The sequence below is a fragment of the Salminus brasiliensis genome, chromosome 25 (genome assembly GCF_030463535.1).
Source record: "Salminus brasiliensis chromosome 25, fSalBra1.hap2, whole genome shotgun sequence".
Lineage (NCBI taxonomy): Eukaryota > Metazoa > Chordata > Actinopteri > Characiformes > Bryconidae > Salminus > Salminus brasiliensis.
In genome coordinates, this window is record NC_132902.1 from 1,251,795 (window position 1) to 1,274,887 (window position 23,093).

General features: G+C 41.9%; 2 protein-coding genes and 1 long non-coding RNA gene across 3 annotated transcripts in view; all 3 read left to right on the forward strand.

Moving 5' to 3' along the window:
• Positions 1-9,973, forward strand: part of krt222 (keratin 222) — a 30,751-nt gene extending 20,778 nt beyond the window's left edge. The window contains 7 exon segments of the mRNA XM_072670866.1: positions 1,471-1,524; positions 1,639-1,842; positions 2,984-3,088; positions 4,305-4,525; positions 5,373-5,548; positions 6,198-6,300; positions 7,069-9,973. Coding sequence (XP_072526967.1) covers positions 1,471-1,524; positions 1,639-1,842; positions 2,984-3,088; positions 4,305-4,525; positions 5,373-5,548; positions 6,198-6,300; positions 7,069-7,282 — 1,077 coding nt within the window. The 3' untranslated portion in view covers positions 7,283-9,973.
• A 1,796-nt stretch (positions 9,974-11,769) lies between these two features.
• Positions 11,770-12,478, forward strand: LOC140547844 (uncharacterized). Its single transcript, XR_011978512.1, has 3 exons — positions 11,770-11,847; positions 12,027-12,179; positions 12,337-12,478. It is a non-coding gene; the product is annotated as an uncharacterized lncRNA (long non-coding RNA).
• A 3,086-nt stretch (positions 12,479-15,564) lies between these two features.
• mettl21a (methyltransferase 21A, HSPA lysine) lies at positions 15,565-19,340 on the forward strand. Its single transcript, XM_072671399.1, has 4 exons — positions 15,565-15,639; positions 16,124-16,295; positions 18,159-18,270; positions 18,365-19,340. Exons 2-4 carry the CDS (start codon positions 16,149-16,151, stop codon positions 18,760-18,762), a joined length of 657 nt encoding a protein of 218 aa, XP_072527500.1. The 5' UTR covers positions 15,565-15,639; positions 16,124-16,148; the 3' UTR covers positions 18,763-19,340.
• The last annotated feature ends 3,753 nt before the right edge of the window (positions 19,341-23,093 follow it).

Consider the following 23,093-nt stretch of genomic DNA (forward strand, 5'->3'; position numbering starts at 1 on the left):
TAGTTGCTATGGTATTTCAGGTGGTTGCTAGGGCATGGCCATGCATTTGCTTTGGTATTCCAGGTGGTTACTGGGGCATTGGTATGCAGTTGCTATGGTATATCAGGTCGTTCCTATTGCATTGCTATGCCGTTGCTATGGCATTGCAGGTGGTTGCTAAGGTGAGGCTCACCATGCTTTACTTTCAGCATTAGCATGGTAAACTAATTTAAGTGGTTCCCACTTCCAGGCTGTTGCTAATCTGTTGCTATGTGGTCACTAGAATGAAACTGTTTTTGCTGGGTGGTTGCTGTGGCATCCCTGATTGTTGCTAGGTTGTTACTATGCAGTTGCTATGTTATTCCTGGTGGTTGCCATGCAGTTGCTGTGGTGTTGTTGAGGTGTTCCTTGGTGGTTATAATGGTGTCCCGTATGGTTGGCAGGGCATTAAAATGCATTTGCTATGGTATTCCAAGTGGTTGCTAGATAGTTGCTATGCAGGTGCTAAAGTATTTCAGGTAGTTGCGAAGGTGATGCAACGCAGTTGCTAAGGTATTCTGGGTGGTTGCTGTGACATTGCTATCCAGACGCTATTTGATTTCAGGTGGTTGCTAGGGTGTTCTTATGTAGTTGCTATGACATTTCGGACACTTGCTAAGGTGTTGCTAAGTGGGTGCTATGATGTTGCTTTGTTGTTGCTATGGTATTCCTTGTGGTTGCTAGGGTGTTGCTAAGTTGGTTCTAGGTTGCTGCCATGGTATTTCTGCCCATGCTCACTCTTTCTGACATAATGCTACTTATGTTGCTAAGTGGGTTGGTTTTGCTAGGTTGTTGCTTTGAGGTTGCTATGGTATTCCTGATGATTGCTGTGGTGTTGCTGTGCACTTGCTTTGCTGTTGCATTACTTTATCTGCCATAAATTTCTAATGCACAGCATCGTTTCAGGGGGTTGCTAAGGGGTTTCTAAGGGGATGCTATGGATTTACTAGGTTGCTGCTAATAAGTTGCTATGGTATTCCTGGTGGTTGCCATGCCGTTGCATTGCAGATGCTATGTTATGTCAGGTGGTTGCTAAGGTGTTGCTAAGTAGCGGGTGCTGTGGTTGTTGTGTTGTCAAGGTGTCCCACCTTTACTATGCACCATTTGCTATGGGATTCCCAGTGGGTGCTAGATGGTTGCTAGGACGTTGCTATGATATTTCAAGTGCTTGCTTAGGTGTTGCTACGTTAGGGGTGCCATGTTGTTGCTAAGCTGTTTCTAGGTTGTTGCCATGGCATTTTCGCCCGTTCTCACTTTCTGACACCATGGGAATCTGGAAGTTGGTCTTCACGTGGTGTCCGAATTCCAGGATGAACGGACCAATAGAAATGCTCCAAAATGACCTGCCATCAAATCTTGTGTCCATTGACTTCCATTGAAAGCGGAGAAGGTTTTCGCCTCCTCCTGTAAAGCTGCCGTTTGAGGACGCCTACTCTCGTCTCCGCTGACCAGCTAGTTACTCCTGACCCTCCCTGGGTGCGACGTAATGAGCAAAATGGCCGTGATGTGAGTAAGGTGGATTTAGCCCCTCCTCTCCTCATCAGTTTCGAATTCTCATTGGTCCCCCCCCCCCTCTCTCTCTCTGTCTGTGTCTGTGTCTCTCTCTCTCTCTGAGGGCAGAGGGAGCTGTTTCTGCAGCAGCAGCAGCAGCAGCAGCAGGCTGATGGTCTGTTAGCGCAGGCAGCTGCAGAGGAGGAGGATGGCAGAGGAATGGAGCTCCGGCGCCCCCGTCCCGGCCCGCACCCAGCCCCAGGCCTCAGGCCCGCTCCGCCGACCCGCATCAGGAAAGACACGGCTGTCCCCAACGGAGACGCACCACCACAGGTACACGGCCAAGGACAGATTTCTCCCTCCGTCTGTCCAGGACAGGGGTGGCTACTGCCCACAGCACTGCAGATAGCTGCACTATCCCCTGCATTACCATCATTACATATAGACACTATATATATATATATATATATATGCATATTATACAGTATGGAGGATATGCATGACTCCTCAAAAGGTATATATGTGTGTGTGTGTGTGTGTGTGTGTGTGTGTGTAAGCATCAGTGCTCTAATTACAGAGATCATTGTTAGGCCTCTCCCCTAGTCGATAAGCATTGTTTTCTGATGCTGGTGTTTCAGTGTTACAGTGATTGCCCTTCTCTGTCTCTGACACACACACACACACACACACACACACACACACACTGGCTCTTAGGCTGATTTATGTCTTGCTACAGGAAACTGGCAGCAGGCCTCTATCACGTCAGGCATCCAGCAGTAGTCAGCAGTAGAGCGGTGAGCTGGTATCAACAAGACCAGAAAGCACCAGAACCGCGTTCGTCCTTAAAGGGCCGGCGTCCCGCTCAACACTTTTCTAATAACGGTGTGGGTTTACGGGCCCAGGCGGGTTCTATTATTTTAGAAAAATTAAAACAAAAAATTACACATTTTTTTATAATAACAGCAAATCAAATGTTTTTTTTTTTAGGGGGACTATTTTTTTGCCGTGTGACGCCCTGCACGTATCCCTCCACCGTTTTAATGATATGCGATATTAAAAACATAATTTAGGCCCGAAATCCTCTCAAGACTGTGATGAGCGAGTCTCGCGGGAATCGGACGTTGCGTTGATGACCATCCGATGTTAGACTTTCTACAGACGTCTGGTTCCATTCGCCGCAGCTATAAAGAATTCTGTCAGGGTGGGTTTCTCCGGAACGGAGCGTTTCACACCAAACCCACTCTGAAGGACTTTGTTTACATCTTAAACGTTTAATAATGCAGAGCTTGTATATTTGGGTGGGGTTCCCCTTTAAGGCACCTCCGCCGCCGTACACTTGTTCCTGTGGTTTGAGGCGCTGCAGGACTCTGTGTTCCTTATAAGAACAGACGGTCTCTGTTTAGACATCAAATACTTCTAATTCAGGCTACTCCTTGTTTACATTCTCAAAGTGTGTGTGTGTGTGTGTCCACAGGTGAGCCGAGGTGACGAGGCCTTGCGGGAGGCGAGGGCGGAGCTCTCAGAAGTCCGAAAGTGCTGGCACAGTTTACAGGTGGAGATAGAGTCTCTACACGCCCTGGTAGGTACACACAGACTCACACTCGCACACACACACACACACACACACAGCCAGTGTTTTCGGCTGTGTGTTTATAGATAGCAGTGGGTTCAGTTCAGGTTGCCTCCATACAAACAACCTCTGGAGCAGCTTTGACCACATGAGGTCGCCTAGGGTCACCCTGCCCAATGCTGCTCCATCCAGTACCTCTGGGATGAGTAGGAGTGCCAGAACTAATTATCCAACATCAGTACCTGGTGCCACTCTGTGATGTATATAAGGTATTTACATACATATAATACATATGATATAATTACATTTAGGTAGTTTATTACATATAATAATTAAAGGGCACATTATATATATATATATATATATATATATATATATATTATATAATATTATATTATATATATTATATATTATATGTATTAAATATATATATTTAATACATATGGGATATATTACATATATTACATAAAGATACATACATATACATATATACATACCCACATATACATATATATGTGTATATATATGTTTATATATATATATATATATATATATATATATATATATATATATATATATGGGACACGTTATAACAGGCACTATAAACACAGGGCACGTTATTATATATAAGTACTACATATATGTGGGACACATTGTAACATTCAGGTACTTGTATATATATATAATATATAATATATAATATGTGGGACATATTATTATTATTATTATTATATAATAACTTATAGCATATATTACATATAATGCATTACATTAAGATATATACATATACATATATATATATACATACACATTCACATATATATATATATATGTATTTATATATATTTATATGTATTTATATATATGTATCTCACAATTAGGTACTTAATACATATGGTCCACATTTATACATACAGATAATCACATATATAATACATATTATTACATAAATATACAATATATAAATATATATATATATATATATACACATTTCTACATATAGGTACTACTGTCATAACGGAAGTAAATAGCCTAGCATCTCCCGTTGTGAACTAAAGAAGCACACGGCAGATCCCAAACATTCTTGGCTGATCGACTGTATCTGGGCTCGCTGGTCAGTCATGGTCATCTGATTTCTGGCTGAACTGCTCCTTTAAGGCTACGGACTCAGACTGTTGGCCACTCCAACTGACCTTTAACAGGGTGAGTGTTTTTCCCTGTGCAGGAGCGCAGTCTGCAGAGCTCCCTTCGACACACACAGCACCACTACTCGCAGCAGCTGCAGGACCTGTCCCTCTCGGTGCGGGGCCTGGAGGCCGAGCTGGAGGATGTCCGGGACGGCCTGGCCGCACAGAGGCAACAGCACAGCCAGCTGCTCAACACCAAGATGAGGCTGGAGCGAGAGATCGCCACCTACAGGAGGCTGCTGGAACACGAGGAGGGCAGGTGAGGGGCGTCACTTCCACAACCGGTGGTGAACCAGCGACAGGGGGGTCATGGGGTCAAAGGACTTAAAGGATCTGGCCACCTTGACCATCAAAGACCAGCTTAGACCCCCTGAAACTGACAGGTCTTGAGCTGGACCTTTTCCAGCATGAAGGTCGGGCAACCGGTGGGCCGTTGTGTTCAGCTGAGAAGGCAGCATAGCAGTTAGCAATCTGGCTAACTTGCCTCATGTTTCCACAAAAGCAAATATAATAAAAGCAACCTCTAGACCACTGCTGGTCCAGCGCTAACTGATTTTTAGCCACATTTGACCTCAGAGTGACCCCTGCCGGCTAATTTCCCAGGTCAGAGGCCCTATCGTAGAGAAGAAACGCGTCAATCTACGGCCTTTAGCTCTCGGATACCGTTAGCCATGTGACTGAGCGACTTTTTCAAGGCCGTTTGCGTTATGCTAACGAAATTAAGCTTTAGTACCGTCAGCAACGTTAAAATAGGGTGTTTAGACCTATGTTGTCACACTTACAATGGCTAATACTGAAACGTTATTCCTGCTAGCACCACATTCTCCCACCTCAATTAATAAAAAATGATTAATATCATCCATTTAATGCAGAAACGGATGCTGCATGCACAATAATAACGTGACGGGGTGGTAAATTTCATCCTAAAAGTCCACATATGCTACTCAATGTAAAATATCATAGAAGCTCAAAGAACCACGGAGATGACGATGATGATGATGATGATGATGATGATGGACTGATGAGCTCAGCTTTTTTAGGTGCAGCACAGCCCAGGTCGTACATCACCTCTCTCTCCCTCTCGGCCTCTCTCTCTCTCTCTGCAGGTTTCTCAGTACGGATGGTCAGCCGCAGAGGCTGAAGCCCTGGAGAGCGCTGCTGCAGCAGAACGGCCTGTGTAACGGCTCTGTGGACGATGGCGGCCCCCCCGGGGCTCTCTCTGAGAGACCCGCCAAACAGGGCGCGACATTACACCGGCAGGGCAGCCTGGTCATCCTCACAGGTCTGAACTGACACTACGTGTCCAAATGTTTGTGGACACCCCTTCCAATGCATGCATTCAGCTCTTGGACACAGATGTTGGCACCATGCTGCCCAATGCTAGGCGTGGGCTCCTGTTGCTGAGTGCAATCAAATCCTCACAGCAATGCTCTGCTCCAAAATCTCGTAGAAAGGCCTCCTTTCCTGGACAGTAGAGACAGGATCAAGACTTTTTAATTGAACCCTTGATTTCAGAAGAAGCAATGAACGAGCAGGCGTCCCAATACTTTTGTCCTTATAGCGTATTCAGTTTCGTTGGTAACAAACAGGGTCACAACTGTCCAATCAGGATCGTTTTCTGAGTGGTATCTTGGCAGATACAGCTAAACGAGCTCTCCCATTGGTCACCCCAGGCCTTCTGACGGTTCTAGATAGGCTGTAAATGTGAGCGTTATTAGGTTTTCAGTCTGTTGTAAGAACATGGAGAGCTCAACAGTGACTGGGAACAGGTGAGGTGATGCTCCATTAGAAGCTTCGAGATAAGGTGCAGATGTTAAAAAGTGATGTTAGCTTCATGCTAATGAACTGCTAGAATCCCATAATAGGGCTAGCAGAAATTAGCATTATGGTACAGATCGTCCATTTAATTTTTTTTTCGGTGTCTTTCGCAGAACCCATCGGCAACAGAGACGGGGAGATCTGCACGGTGAAGACGCAGGAGATCCTGGACGGGAACGTGTTGCGGGAGAGTGCTGAGGGACACGGGCGAGTTGAGTGAGTAAACGCTTGCTGGTCCACCATTACACCTCCCATCTCCACACGAACTTCCTTGCCGGAGTCAGTTCCTCAAGCTTAGAAAAATTCCTTACTAATACGATCCATTTAACTCAGAAACGGGAGCTTTACTCACAATAAAACTGACGTGACGGGGTGGTAAATTACATCTGTGCATTAATAAAACACAGGATTTTAATACAAAAATAGTTTTTCTTCTCTATTTTACGTGACGGGGTGGTTGGGCTGAGCTTGACGGACTACAAAAAAACATTCAAATGATGTCACTTCCTTCGTGTGATGTAGCAGTACATTATTCGTAGACCAAACAAGTCAATGTGACGGGGTGGTAGGTCAAAATGAGATAGTATTTTTTTTGAATGAATATAACTATTTTAATTCTATCTATATTTCTATATATATATAGACAGAAATTGTAAAATTATAAATAAATTCTATAAAAATAAATAACTAAAAGAATATATATATATATATATATATATATGTATGTATAAAATGTATAATAAAATTAATTAAACATTTTAAAATATTGTATTTATGTATTTAAATGTGTAAATGTGAAAAATATAGGTATATTTAATTTGTTATATATTTATATATAGTTACATATATATTTAGATGTGTTATAGATTTATATAATATTATAGTAGTCATTTAAAAAAAGAAAATTCTGAATTTTAAATAATTTTTTAATAATAATAATAATAATAATAATAAAATAATTCTGTGTGTGTGTGTGTATGACAGAACAGAGAAGATTGACAAGGTGATCAAACAGTGGGAGGGGTCGTTTTTCAAAGGGAACCCCAAACTGAGGAAGAAGTCGGTGTCCCTGCGCTTCGACCTGCACATGGCCGTAGCGGACGAAGGCTGCGCCCAGACCAAACAGGACAGTCTGCCGGACGTGGAGGTTCGCCTGGTCATGAAGCGCTCCCGCAGCATCCCCTCCATAACACAGTGACCTCACAACCACGGACTGCTGCAGCTGTGTCGACAGCGCCATGTTCGGGCCTTCGTCACAGGACTTTCTGGATGTGATGACATCACTGTGGTTACACTGTAGACTTCCGGCTGAGGAACACAGATCTATATATATAAACATCAAAGGCAGAGTTTCACCGATTTGCACTTTGTAAACATTCACACCACCGAGCGCTGGTACAGTGGTACAACCATTTATTTAGGCCTCAATCAAACTTTCAGAAGCTTTCAGTCTTTACTTGGTTATTGGACAACTTGGACTGGTCTAAGCAAGTCTAGAGCAAGTCCAGATAAAGATTCCGGGCCGGATTCACAAAAACAATGAAGTGTCTCAAAAATGAAATTCTTCTTAAATGTGCTTGTTTGCATAACTTCATAATTCAAAAGTATTTATATTTACAACTTTTTAACAATCTTTTTTTTTCATAATTTTTCCTTTAGGGGAAATCCTAATAACAGTCGTCATTCTTAAAATGACATGACCTCACACTGGCCTCAAAAAAAATGTAACAACAAAATTCAAAGTTTTGAAAAGCTTGTTTTAAAGTACTGTTAGTAAAAAAGTAAAATAATGAACCACATAATTCCATAATTTTCATATTTTCTCTCTGTTTTCTGATTGCTCCACAGTCACTTCCAGCTCTTATTTACTGAATTTTCTAAATATAATCAATGTTCTTCCTCCATTTTACACAAATTGAACTAAATCCTGGAGCAAAATGCATCATAAAAGGCTATATTCCAAATATATAGAAAACTAATGTTAAGAAAATAATTACGATTTTTATAAGACAGTATTTAAAAAGTTTTTTTTTTTAGAATTGCATTAAAACAAATACATTGGGCCTAATTCACCAACCGTCCTTAAGAAGACAAATCTTAAAATACACTTTTCCACAAATTTCAAACGAATATTTTTAGTTTCCCAGAGTTTTCTTATTTGGGATTCGTTTCTTATTTTGGGATTATTTCGGAATCCATCATTCCCATTCCCAATTCTGCTCCTTAAAAACACATCGTGAATCTGCCCTAGACTTCCTGTCAGGACTTTTTTCAAGAGCTAATGTTGTATATAATAATTGTGAAGCAAATACTGGAGAATGAGGCCCAATATTATAATCTTCTGAATGTTATGATATGTCTTTTTTTTTTTTTTTTTTTTGTGAATCTGGCCCCTGATTGGAGGATTGAGCATCTGAATCTGAATCTGAATCTAAAAAAAAAAAGTTTATTATTTGATGAAAGTTCAGATCCACTGTTTCCAGTTAAAGCAAAGGTCAGTTTATGTGCTATGGAGTGGTGACACTAACTTAACTAAAGATTCTTACTGTACGTAAAAACCATGAAACCAAAGCTAAGATGTGTCCGTTAGCTATCAGCTGCTATTACTGCAAATCCATCAGCAGCAGTTTGCGTTTGCCTCCATTAGAGTAGCACTCGAACCTCCATGTACCTTCTCGTGGAACTCACATTTAGGCCGTGTTCACGGTTTTAGCATCTGTCAAAATCGCACATCCCGACATTCTTTCAGTGAGAATTTTTAACGAAAGAACATTAACGAACAAACAGCGATGTATGGCACACTGTGCATAATACGCTACTAGGCTAATCGGCCGGTTAGCAAATTTTTGCTCTGAGAACGTGTCCATCAAAAGCAAAAAATATGCTCGGATCTGCGTTTTCTTACTGAAAATCGTACAAACTTTAGCATTACTGCTATACGCTGCGATCTACGCCCATAATTTGAACTTGTTAGCATTGTGCTAGCACAACCTTTCATAAAATGGAGCTTAACGGCTAGGCAAATCTGTTTACGTCTAGCTACGAAGCAACATTACACACAATTTCTACTCAAACTAAGCTGGTTATTGTGATATTATGAACAGAATTGGTGAACATTCCTTCAGATTAGCAACTTTGCGTTAAATAAGCTTAGCAAAGTTAGCCAAAATAGCATTGCTGCCCTTCAAACCACCTTTAAAACACATAGAAATGCGTTTTTCTTCACCGATACTAAAATGTCTCTGTGAACACGGCCTTAAACCACCTGCAATGCCTGTGTGGACCGTAAGAAATACGATAATTCCATATTACTGGGCTAAGAAAAAAATACGTATTACGAAATAAATCGCTGTAGCCATTACACTTCATTTTTGAACATTTGAAATTTGAGTCCAGCTGGTCACGAAAGCCTTACTTTCAAGGCGACGGTCAGCTGTACTGGATAACCTGGCGTTTGGTGTGAATATTGTTTATTTTGATTTTTTAATGGTTTTGCTTCTAGTAATTTTTTTGTTTTCCTAGACAGAACTTGTGTAATTAGCCGAGCTGCTAACTCGCTTTACTATGTCCATGTGAACCAATGCTTTTTACAGTGAGCTGTAAAATCTTGAGGGAATTGTCAACATATCATGAACTGTAATCCTCTACGCTAGTTAAAAAAAAATGCACTTTAAAAGACTCTCGACAGCTCGACTCGCTGAGTGATGAATTTTGATTTATTTGTTTTGGGTTTTTTTTCAGGCAAAATATGCATTTTTCTAACAGCTGATCAATATTAATTTAAACGATGACCGTTTTATTCTAATATATACCGATATTATGCATTGACGAGATCTTTGGCCGCTGAACTGTAATGCCAGGTGCTGAAATAAAGCTAAACTTGAATAAAGCTAGCACTGTTAGCCTCGGGCTGTTCATTTACCTCAGCGGTAAAGTTCTGTGTGGGTTTTAGCGTTAAATTATATCTTCATAAAGTATATATATACTGGCCATTTTATTAGAAACACCTACATTGCACGTCAACATACTGGCCACTTTATTGGAAACACCCAATAGAACCAATCCCAATAAGAAACCCCATTATGTGTGTGCAGTAGTCCCATTGTGGAGCTACACTAAATGGACGAAAGTATTGGGACACCTGCTCATAGGGTCATGATGTTGATCTGCTCCAGAGAGATAGTCCTAATCTATTGGCAGTACTTCTCTACTGGACTCTGCCTCACAAGGCAGCAGTAGCCGCCATAGAATGTATAATGCTGCCCGGAGTTTCTCGCTCGTGATTGGCCGATATCATTGTCCTGATGTCATAATTCGGAGGGGATGTCATAATGGTGAGGGGTCAGGTGAGTTCCGATTCCACGGCCAAGTCAGTCAGTGTTCACACACCGAAGACAACAGTCGCAGATATGAGCTTCCTCTTGTGCTTCTGCCGAACAGGCGCTCTGGAGGACCCTGAGGGTCCGATGGAGGTGCAAACAGAGAAAGACGTAGAGAAGAAAACCAAGGGGAGCAAGAAAGGAAAGCAGAAAGGGAGGTGGAGGAAGTGGCGATGTTTCAAAAAGAGAAACACCGTGGAGGAGAAGAGGACTGGTGAGGAACTGCAGAGTGAGTAGATAAGTGGATGTTGGGACTGAATGATATTAACGAAAGAAGTGTTTACTGGGGCAAAAGGTCACCTAGTAAGTCTGGCTGATAGAGCTGTGTCCACTAACTTCTGTCCAAATGCTTATCCAGTATGTCTAGCTAATAGAGCCGTGTCCACAAATTTCTGTCCAAATGCTTATCTAGTATGTCTAGCTAATAGAGCTGTGTCCACAAACTTCTGTCCAAATGCTTATCCAGTATGTCTAGCTAATTGAGCTGTGTCCACAAACTTTTGGCTAAAAATCTGATTGGTTACTGTCTAAACAGAAGCTCCCACCCTGGAAGAGACGCCCGCTGATAAAGCTTTTGAGGACAGGCCGGAAAGTGTCTTGTCCAGCTCCAGCAGTTTCACAAGTGTGACGACGCTGGACAGCTTGGGGTCTTTTCTTCAGGACATGCTGGATCAGGTGGAGAGAACTGGTGAGGAACTGCTGAGTGAGTAGATGAAGTAATTATTGGGACAAAAGGTCACCCAGTATGTCTAGCTAATAGAGCTGTGTCCACAAACTTCTGTCCAATTGCTTATCCAGTGTGTCTAGCTTATAGAGCTGTGTCCACAAACTTCTGTCCAATTGCTAATCCAGTATGTCTAGCTAATAGAGCTGTGTCCACAAACTTTTGGCTAAAAATCTGATTGGTTACTGTCTAAACAGGATCTCCCACCCTGAAAGAGACGCACGCTGATAAAGCTTTTGAGGACAGGCCGGAAAGTGTCTTGTCCAGCTCCAGCAGTTTCACAAGCGTGACAACGCTGGACAGCTTGGGGTCTTTTTTTCAGGACATGCTGGATCAGGTGGAGAGAACTGGTGAGGAACTGCTGAGTGAGTAGATGAGTGGATGTATGTCTGGCTGATAGAGCTGTGTCCACAAACTTCTGTCCAATTGCTTATCCAGTATGTCTAGCTAATAGAGCTGTGTCCACAAACTTTTGGCTAAAAATCTGATTGGTTACTGTCTCAACAGGATCTCCCACCCTGAAAGAGACACCCGCTGTTGAGGCTTTTGAGGACAGGCCGGAAAGTGTCTTGTCCAGCTCCAGCAGTTTCACAAGCGTGACAACGCTGGACAGCTTGGGGTCTTTTCTTCAGGACATGCTGGATCAGGTGGAGAGAACTGGTGAGGGACTGCTGAGTGAGTAGATGAAGTAATTATTGAGACAAAAGGTCACCCAGTAACTCTGGCTAATAGAGCTGTGTCCAAAAACCTTTGACCAAATGCTTATCCAGTATGTCTAGCTAATAGAGCTGTGTCCACAAACTTTTGGCTAAAAATCTGATTGGTTACTGTCTAAACAGGATCTCCCACCCTGGAAGAGACACCCGCTGATAAAGCTTTTGAGGACAGGCCGGAAAGTGTCTTGTCCAGCTCCAGCAGTTTCACAAGTGTGACAACGCTGGACAGCTTGGGGTCTTTTCTTCAGGACATGCTGGATCAGGTGGAGAGAACTGGTGAGGAACTGCTGAGTGAGTAGATGAGTGGATGTATGTCTGGCTGATAGAGCTGTGTCCACAAACTTCTGTCCAATTGCTTATCCAGTATGTCTAGCTAATAGAGCTGTGTCCACAAACTTTTGGCTAAAAATCTGATTGGTTACTGTCTCAACAGGATCTCCCACCCTGAAAGAGACTGTTGAGGCTTTTGAGGACAGGCCGGAAAGTGTCTTGTCCAGCTCCAGCAGTTTCACAAGTGTGACGACGCTGGACAGCTTGGGGTCTTTTCCTCAGGACATGCTGGATCAGGTGGAGAGAACTGGTGAGTGAGTAGATGAATGGACGTTGGGACTGAATGACATTAAGGAAAGAAATGTTTATTGGGTCAAAAGGTCACCCAGTAAGTCTGGCTGATAGAGCTGTGTCCACAAACTTTTGTCTAAAAATCTGATTGTTTCAAAATCTCCACCAATCACAGAGAGCGCTGATCAACTGCTGATATTGATTACTGTCTGAACAGGATCTCCCACCCTGAAAGAGACACCCGCTGATAAAGCTTTTGAGGACAGGCCGGAAAGTGTCTTGTCCAGCTCCAGCAGTTTCACAAGTGTGACAACGCTGGACAGCTTGGGGTCTTTTCTTCAGGACATGCTGGATCAGGTGGAGAGAACTGGTGAGGAACTGCTGAGTGAGTAGATGAAGTAATTATTGAGACAAAAGGTCACCCAGTAACTCTGGCTAATAGAGCTGTGTCCACAAACTTTTGGCTAAAAATCAGATTGGTTACTGTCCCAACAGGATCTCCCACCCTGAAAGAGACTGTTGAGGCTTTTGAGGACAGGCCGGAAAGTCTCTTGTCCAGCTCCAGCAGTTTCACAAGCGTGGACAGCTTGGGGTCTTTTCTTCAGTAAAAGAAATGACAGACCGCCTACACACACACACACACACACACACACATAAATACATATATATATATATACATACATACAAACTCATACTCACACACAACCCCCTAATTAATTAATAAAGAATGAAGTTCATTCCTGTGTTGCCTCGTTTATTACTGACCTTTAATTAAATATTTAAATAAGGTCCGCTGTAAACCTGAGGGGTCATTTCTAGGCCTTGGTCAGGTCAGACCACTGTGCCTTTAGCCCACAGTCTCTGCACTGCAGCACTTTACACCCTGACTGCTCCCTCAGGTTAGCATTTACTGCTAACTGCTGCTTCTGAGGTAAAAATTAAATAAAGAAATAAAACTTTTCCTGAGGTAAAAATGTTCAGTTTCTGAGAGATTATTGCTAATAACAGTCGGTTCTGACTGAATATTGATTATTTTAAAGCATTAACTAAATTACCTGTACATCATACTGTGGTAAAACGCCTGGTTGTGACTGAAGATTTAGCTCATTAGCTAACTAGTGCTAGCTAGCTATGTCCACAGCTAGGTTGTTTTCATTGCTCAGATAATGCCGGGCTAGCGCAGCGTACAAACCAGTGTATCTGCTCAGTTAGCATTAGCATGAGGAGCCAGCTAGCGTTAGTGTGGATAGTACGATTTTAACTAGCATAATGAATTAAGTAAATTAAACTAGCTCAGGATATTATGTTGTAACGATCTGTGACTTGTTTAATTTTTTTTATTGTCACATTGCCAAGCTTTTTATTATTTTAATTTCTAATAATAATAATTGTTTTCTTGCTCTGCAGCGGATTGCTTAGCATGTCGGCGCGCTCATCATACGCTTTTTTAGACCACTCTCCAGGAGTATTTGCTACAGGATGGATGGATGGATGGATGGACGGAGGACTCGTTGTTCTTATTAGAATTTATTTTAATATTGATAAGAAAAAATAAAACAATGAAATCACATGACTAGGATTGGACAAGCCTGGTTTAAATGCTAGATGCAGTTGTATTATTCTCTTTCCATATTGTTAAAAATATGAGATCTTTGAGGAACGTTTGGAGGTTCTTGAATTGAAACGGTGGTAAAACCTCTTAAGGTGCTTTGAGGAACCTTCAGGGAACCTTTTTTCTTCTCAAACCCTTTTTTTAAGGTTCCTCAATTGTTTTATATTGAAGAACCTCCAAACGTTCCTTAAGGATCTTGTACTTTTAACAGCATAAAAACATTTTTTGAAGGTTCCTCAAATTGAAGAACCTCCAAAAGTTCCTCAAAGATCTTATATTTTTAACAGTGTAAAAAAACCTTTTCTTGAAGGTTTCTTCACAGTTTCCTCAAGGATCTTATGGTGACCCAGCTAGTCAACCAATATGACCAATCTGGTCAACCAGCGTGACCAGCTTGACCAAACTAGTCATACCGAAGAAGCAGCCGGTCCCTCAAACTGACATGAAAACATATGCTGTGCCGGTTAAGAGCTTAAAGCCCCCTAAAGACACATTTTAATATATTTAATATATATTTAATATTTATTTGACACATATTAAAATATATTAAAAGAATTATCCATCATATCCAGCATGTATTTAGTCACATATTGAAATACATATCTGCTCATTTATATATATACAAATATAGGTGATACAGTTCAGCTGTATATTTATAACATTTATATATTTATTTATTTATTTTCAAGATAAAAGTTTATTGTCACGTGCACAGCAGTTCCTCCATTTACCGACATAATCTTGTAAATATCAATATAAAAAGAGAGAAACAGTATACAAGTATAATAATAAAATGTAATATATATATATATATATATATATATATATATATATATATACACACTAAGAACACTAAAGCACTAAAGTTACACCAAGTAAAAATATAATAATAATTTAATATATAAGCTATATATATATATATATATATATATATATATAAATAAGCAGAAATACTTACTTTGCAGTTCCTCTATTTACCAACATAATCTTGTAAATATCAATATAAAAAGAGAGAAACAGAATAAGTATAATAATAAAATGTAATATATATATATATATATATATATACACTAAGAACACTAAAGCACTAAAGTAACACCAAGTAAAAAAAAATAAATAAATATATATAAGCAGAAATTATTACTTTGCAGTTCCTCTATTTACCGACATAATCTTGTAAATATTAGTATAAAAAGAGAGAAACAGGATAAGCATAATAATAAAATGTTTTAATATATATAAATATACTAAGTACACTAAAGTAACGGCAAGTACAAAAAGGCTTAATATATAAGATATATAAATATTATATATATGCGCTTATGTTTTGAACTATATGCTTAATCCTTTATTGGTTAAATATTTATTATATTTACTATATAATTTATTATATAATTTATTATATTTACTATATATATATTTAGCTGCCGAGAGCCTTGTTCGTGCTGTTCGTCCTCCTAAACGCTAGGCGGCGGCGCTGCACCGCCACAAACCGAGCTCTGAGGTCGTGAGCGCAGACGCTGTGTTTTGAATGGACGGGTTGGAAGGTGCTTTCCGCTGAGGGTGAGTTTAAAACTCATTAAAATAATAAATTAAGCTTTAATTTTTAGCAGTTTTGAGCTGCGTTGGGTAAAATAACAGGGGCGTCTTCTAACGAGGGGTCTGTAATAGAGAGAACCTGCAGATGTAGGTCCAGATGCTGGACACGGTCCACTGCAGCCCTGCAGCCTCTAAAAGCCCCTCACAGAGAGGTCCTCCACCTGAAGGGGGTGATGAAGACCCCCCTGATGCCTGGGACACTGATCTACCCTGAGTTCTGAGATCCAGCTTTGGCCTGAAGTGCAGATCTGTGTGTTAGGGTCTGCTCCTGGTGGAGGGGTACGTGCTGGGTGCTACGGCGAAAAGTAGTCCCCAGAGGAACCCTGCTTCAAAATCTCCTGCTTCTTAAAGGATATTTGGTATTTTGAGTAATTTAATGGTGAAAGTTAATTAATATAGTGTTTATTAATGTGTTTATTATGAATTTGTTTATTATTATTTTTAATAGAGACGGGAGTCCCGGTCCTGACACCATGGCGCTGGTGCCGTATGATGAGAGCGTACTTCCAGCCCTCTCTAAAATCCACAGCTCTTCAGCCGAGTTCCATTTCGCTTCACATCGACTCCGACTGGCCCAGGACTGGAACCGCCTAGGAGTGGCAGCGGTCGTGTGGGATGCGGTGAGCTCCTGACCTCGTAATCAGACCCTGACCCGTTGTGTTGTGTTGTTGTATTAGACCAAGGTGATCGTCCCAACCGTAATATTCTGTTATAATCATATTATATATGTAATATTCATAGGCCGTGACAATAATGCTGGTCTTGCAATCCGATCTCGAACCCTTCTTATTGTAATAGTAGATCAAGGTGATAACGCCCACCCTATAATCAGACCTCATCACTGCCTTATTGTAATATTCGGCCAAGAACATAATCCTGGCTTTGTAATCAGACCTCAAACCCATTCTATATTAATATTGGATCAAGGTGATAATTCCAACCATAATATCAGACCTCACAAGACAATAATCCTTACTTTATAATCAGACCTCAGACCTGTCCTTTTGTAATATTAGACCAAAACAATAATCCTGACCTTATAATCAGACCCCAACCACGTAATAGTAGATCAAGGTTATAATTCCGGCCATGATATTAGACCAAGACAGTAAACCTGACCATATAATCAGACCTCAGACCCTTTCTTTTGTAATATTAGACCAAGACAATAATCCTGACCTTATAATCAGACCCCAACCACGTAATAGTAGATCAAGGTTATAATTCCGGCCATGATATTAGACCAGGACAGTAAACCTGACCATATAATCAGACCTCAGACCCTTTCTATTGTAATATTAGACCAAGACAATAATCCTGACCTTATAATCAGACCCCAACCCGTAATAGTAGATCAAGGTTATAATTCCGGCCATGATATTAGACCAAGACAGTAAACCTGACCATATAATCAGACCTCAAACCCTTTCTATTGTAATATTAGACCAAGACAATAATCCTGACCTTATAATCAGACCCCAACCCGTAATAGTAGATCAAGGTTATAATTCTGGCCATGATATTAGACCAAGACAGTAAACCTGACCATATAATCAGACCTCAGACCCTTTCTATTGTAATATTAGACCAAGACAATAATCCTGACCTTATAATCAGACCCCAACCCGTAATAGTAGATCAGGGCTATAATTCCGACCTCATTACTCTCATTGTAATATTAGACCAAGTCAGTAAATCTGACCTTATAATCAGACCTCAAACCTGTTTTATTGTATTATTAAAACAAGACGGTAAGTCTGATCTTATAGTCAGACCTTAGACATTGTTTTAATTCAATATTAGACCAATACTGTAATACTGATCTTATAATCAGACCTTAAACCCATCATGTTCTAATATTGGTCCAAAAGAGTTATCCTGATCTTATAATCAGACCTCAGATCCATTCTATTGTAATACAAAATGAGTGATAATCTCGACCATATAATCAGACCTCATAAGTTTTATTGTGATATTAGGCCAAGAAAATAATCCTGGTCTTACAGTCAGATCTCAAACCCTTCTTACTGCAATATTAGACTACAAAAATAATCCTGACTATTGTAATATTAGACCAAGACAATAATCCTGACCTCAGAATCAGACCCAAACCCATCCGATTTAGGCTTATAATTAGATCTCAAATCCATTATCTTGTATTATTAGACCAAGGTTATAGTCTTGACCATATTATCAGACCATTATAAGATTAGACCAGCGCTGTAATCTTAAACCTATGATTAGATTTTTATCCGTCCTGTTGTAGGACGATGCCAAGGCAACAATCCTTACCTTTTAATCAGAGCTGATACCAGTGCAGTAATCCAGAACCTGTAATCAGACCTCAGACTTGCCCCTTTGCGCCATAGTGTTGGTGTTTGATCAGACCTCTGACCTGTCTGTTAGCCTGCTGCCGTTTCTTGAGTAGCTTCTAGTTGTCTGTCTTCGCGTAATTCAACCCGTCTCTGGACGGCGTCCCTCAGGCAGTGGTGCTGTGCATGTACCTGGAGCTTGGTCGGGTGGATCTGAAGGGGAAGACGGTCATCGAGCTGGGCGCTGGCACTGGACTGGTGGGCATAGTGGCCGCGCTGCTTGGTGAGGATGATGATGGTGATGATGATGTTTGTTTATTTTTTATAAAGAATTTTTTTTTTTGCACCGAATGAACGAATCATCTCACTCTTCTCAGGAGCCAACGTGACGATCACGGACCGGAAGCCTGCGCTGGAGTTCTTGAGCGCTAACGTGCACGAGAACATTCCTCCAGACCTGCAGGGGGCAGCGCAGGTGTCTGAGCTGACCTGGGGAGAGGGGCTAGACCAGTACCCCTCCGGAAGCTACGACCTAATCCTCGGAGCCGACATCGTTTACCTGGAGGAGACCTTTCCCGCTCTTCTCCAGACGCTGGAGCACCTGAGCTCGGAGGATTCGGAGGTTCTGCTGTCGTGCCGGATCCGATACGAGCGAGACGAGCGCTTTCTGGCCATGCTGGGGGGGCGGTTCTCCGTGCAGGAAGTCCATTACGACAAGCAGAGGGACATTCATATCTACAGAGCCACAAGGATTAGGACCAAGTCTGAGCTGTGAGGGTCCCGCTGAGGTTCAGAGCTCGGGACATTGGGTAATGCAGGACCTTCGGACTGACGAGCTTTCTGGAAGCTTTGGTGGTCGTCACAGTAACAGATATTTGGACAAGGGCTGCTTACATGTATATGGGCGTTTTTCACGTAATTTGAATTATGCCGAATGGACCAATAGAAACGCTCCAAAACGACTGGAGGTTTTTATCTTCTCCTGTAAAATTGCCATTTTGGAGATACCAGGTCTTTGTCTGACGAGACCACTTGCAGAATTCATTAAAACTGCCAGTTGTTTTCATTGTATTTGTCATTATGTCTTAACAGCCCCGAGACACTGGTCCAGCTGGTCATTTGTCCTGTGCATGTCCACTGCCTTACCAAAAGAGGGCGCTGTTGAGTTGAGTTGAGCCCATTCCTTCAGAGCACTTCAGCTGCCGAGTCAGTGGGGTCATTGTCACAAATTGGGAAGCTCTGATGGGTGATATTTAGCATATACATACATACGGTAAATTGACAAAAGTATTGGGACACCTGCTTTTTCACCGTTTCTTCTGAAATCAAGGGTATTAAAAAGAGCTGATCTTGCTTTTGTTGGAGCGAGGCTGTGGTATGATATGTATGTAGTATGGTTAGGATGCTGGATGATGAAGATGACGATGATGATGATGATGATGATGATGATCGTCACCTCCCCAACTCATCCAATCCAAAAGTTTAAGTCGCATCCATTGCGGAAGGGTTGTGGAAGGGTTTCCTGGCCTCGTTTCCTGGGGCCGTCGTTCTTCTCCAGTTAAATAAGAGCAGACGCTGATCCAGGATCAGCAGTTCTGCTCGAGGAGGCTTGGCTAATAGCGGCCTCTGATCTCCCTCCAAAAGCAGAGCTCTGTAAAATGTATCTGGCTATGGAGAGCACTTGTCCATGGCTCGGTCGGCTGCAGGCTGTCGGCGGTGTTTTGATTAATCTGGAGGAGCTTCAGCCTCGCGGTCCTTCAGCTATTCACGCCTCGGTCCAAAAATGCGTTTAGCGGAGAGTCCGAGCTTTAGAGCCTCCAGTGGAGATTCATCAAATACGAGAAGATGAACCTACATCTAGTCATGGAAGCTTGTTCCTCACCATCTATAAACCCAGCATCTTCTCAGCTTGAGGTCATGGACCGCTGACCTTACCTTCTCCTCTAAAATGTTCTGATGATCCCTCTGAAGCATCTTCCTCACCTGTGTCCACTGTGTCGCCCATTGTGATCTTAACAGGATGACCCAACTAACCATGGACGGATGATCACCTAGGTCTTCAGCAATGCTTTTGCAGCCATTTCCAGCATCGTGCATCTCCACAGGACGTCTTCTGAGATCTTCTGGAAGCTCTTGGCTTGGTTCAAAGCTACAGATTGGTCAGTAAACAGGCTTTGGGTGTCTTTATTTGATGGTCAACGCACCCGTGAACCCCACGCTTCCAATCGCAGCTCAACTCACCCGGCCTTAGTAGGAACATCTGCATAATGAACCTCAGTTAGCCATAACATTAGCACCACTGGTCGCAGTGGCCCAGGTAAACAGTCAGTTCTTGAAAGGTGATGAAGGTGACTGGGTCAGAACATCTCCGAAACATCAGGCAGGTCTTGTGAGATGTTCTGTCCCGGGATGCAGTGGTCAGTACCTACTTAAAGTGCCCCAAGGAAGAAGGATCAAAGGTCATGGAGTCCCCACCTCACAACTTACTGACTAAAGACCTATAGCCTTGGCGCTGGTCCATGCCTCCAACTATTTACTGTGAATTATTCAGTATCCACTATGAATTATTCAGTGTCCAGTATCAATTATTTAGTATCCACTATGAATTATTCAGTATCCAGTATCAATTATTCAGTATCCACCCTGAATTATTCAGTATCCACTATGAATTATTCAGTGTCCAGTATGAATTATTCAGTATCCACCCTGAATTATTCAGTATCCACTATGAATTATTCAGTGTCCAGTATGAATTATTCAGTATCCACTATGAATTATTCAGTATCCACTATGAATTATTCAGTAACTACTATGAGGTCTTGTGAGATGTTCCGTCCCAGGATGCAGTGGTCAGTACCTACTAAAAGCGCCGGACACCATCAGGGTCCATGCCTGCAACGGTCAGATCTGTTGTGGCGGCACAAGAGGGGCCTACTCGATATTGGGCGGGTGGTGCTAATGTTCTGGCTGATCGATAAAAAAAGCCATCTGCACGTCGAAAACTGCGAAACTGGCGATAAGAGGTGCGGAACCGACACCTAGCACCCGTCAGGCCGCAGCGCTGACCCCCGCCGCTGCCGGGAAATCAATAAAGTACATAAGGTGTGAAATGGCACCTGCTCAGGCTTTCATCAGCGCGGCGGATACAAGCGGCCGTATAGCACGCTGCATTAGGCGGCGGAGAGTGGGTGAGGGTGTATGTGTGTTTTCGGAGGAGGAAGTCCGCTGTGGGGAGGATGGCTCTGTTTGCCCAGGCCAGGCTCGGTCATTAAGGAGACACTATGGTGTTTGTTGAGCTTTTAACGGGCTTTTAGGTGCCGTTTTTCCGCTGTTAGACCACCAATAACGTCTCTACGTGATCTCGCCCTCATCGAGATTCATTGAGCTGAGGGAGAGTCACCTGCTGCTCCTTTCGACGTTACGGAAAACGGAATTAGCGAGATGACCTCACGGCTTCAAGCTCGGGAGAAACTTGACCCCTTTCAGCAGGACAGCGAAGCCGGGCACAAGGCCAGACAGCGCTGGAGTGGTCGAAGGCAAAGTCCAGATCTCAGCTCAAAGAATGGAGAGAATCTGTGGCAGCAGAATGTGAAGAACACAGAGCGGTCTTCCAGATCTTGTCTCCACAGTTCCCCTGAATGGAAATTTCTTAATTATTCAGTATCCACTATGAATTATTCAGTATCCAGTGTGAATGATTTTGTAACTACTAAGAGTTCTTCAGTATCCACTATGAATGTATTTGCCTATAATTTATAATATAGTATGTACTGTGAATTATCCAGTATCCACTATGAATCATTCAGCATCCTGTATGAATGATTTAGTATCCACTATGAATTATCCAGTATCTACTATGAATCATTCAGCATCCTGTATGAATGATTTAGTATCCACTATGAATTATTCAGTATCCACTATGAATTATTTAGTGTCCAGTATGAATTATTCAGTATCCACTATGAATTATTCAGTATCCACTATGAATTATTTAGTGTCCAGTATGAATTATTTAGTATCCACTATGAACTATTCAGTATCTACTATGAATTATTCCGTATCTACTACAAATGAATTAGTATCCAGTATGAATGATTCAGTATCCAGTATGAATTATTCAGTATCTACTATGAATTATTCCGTATCTACTACAAATTAATTAGTATCCAGTATGAATGATTCAGTATCCAGTATGAATTATTCAGTATCTACTACAAATTAATTAGTATCCAGTATGAATTATTCAGTATCTACTATTAATTATTCTATCTATTATAATTAATTTAGTATCCACAATGAAATATTCAGTATCCACTATGAATTATTCAGTATCCAGTATGAATTATTTAGTATCCAATATGAATTATTCATGATCCAGTATGAATTATTCAGTATCCACTGTAAATAGCTCTATATAAGGGGATAAGGGTACGGATTTGAGGTGGGCTTCAGGTATGCAGGCTTTAAGGGGTTAACTAAGGGCCCAGTGAAGTGGACCCTTATAGTGCCACATTTCGTTCTTCAGATTCTACGCTTTACGGTTCCAGCTCACATTCTCCAGCCACCACTGACCTGCCCTCATTTCGGATATCCTGCAACGGGGAACGGTCAGCGCTGCGTCAAACTGGCCCCATCCGGCCGCATTACTGCGAGCTATATGCCTGACTGGACCAGACAGACGTAAACCAGATGGGTGACATAATCCCACTGCCGTTAAAGCGCTGCTTTTATTGCCGCCGTGATTCATAATGGCCTGAGTGTCATTTTTTACAGACCATAAGAGAGAAAAGTACCGGAGCCTCTGACGAGCCTCAGTCACAGTACGCAGAGAACCGCACTCCGTTCTCCTCTCTGGGCTCATTACGGAGAACATTTCATTATCATTAGAGCTCATTCACTCATCCCAGCCTGCAGCGCTTGGGTCAGTGCTGTGGGCCTTCAGCGACTGATCGAGGTTCGAGGGTCAGCAAGTATCTTCTTAAATATATCAGCACCAACAACTGCCCCAGCCAAGCTCTGCCCACATATACATTCTTTCAGGTTCGGACAAGATCTGCAGAACAACCTAATGAGAGACTGTAGCTCCGCCTCCTCAGTGTATATCAC

What these genes read in the sequence shown, in the direction of transcription:
- mettl21a (XM_072671399.1), top strand. Translation starts at nt 16,149, where the DNA reads ATGGCGCTGGTGCCGTATGATGAGAGCGTACTTCCAGCCCTCTCTAAA. An exon ending in CAGCGGTCGTGTGGGATGCG is followed by an intron (nt 16,296 to 18,158) that starts GTGAGCTCCTGA and finishes GGCGTCCCTCAG; the next exon opens with GCAGTGGTGCTGTGCATGTA. An exon ending in CATAGTGGCCGCGCTGCTTG is followed by an intron (nt 18,271 to 18,364) that starts GTGAGGATGATG and finishes CACTCTTCTCAG; the next exon opens with GAGCCAACGTGACGATCACG.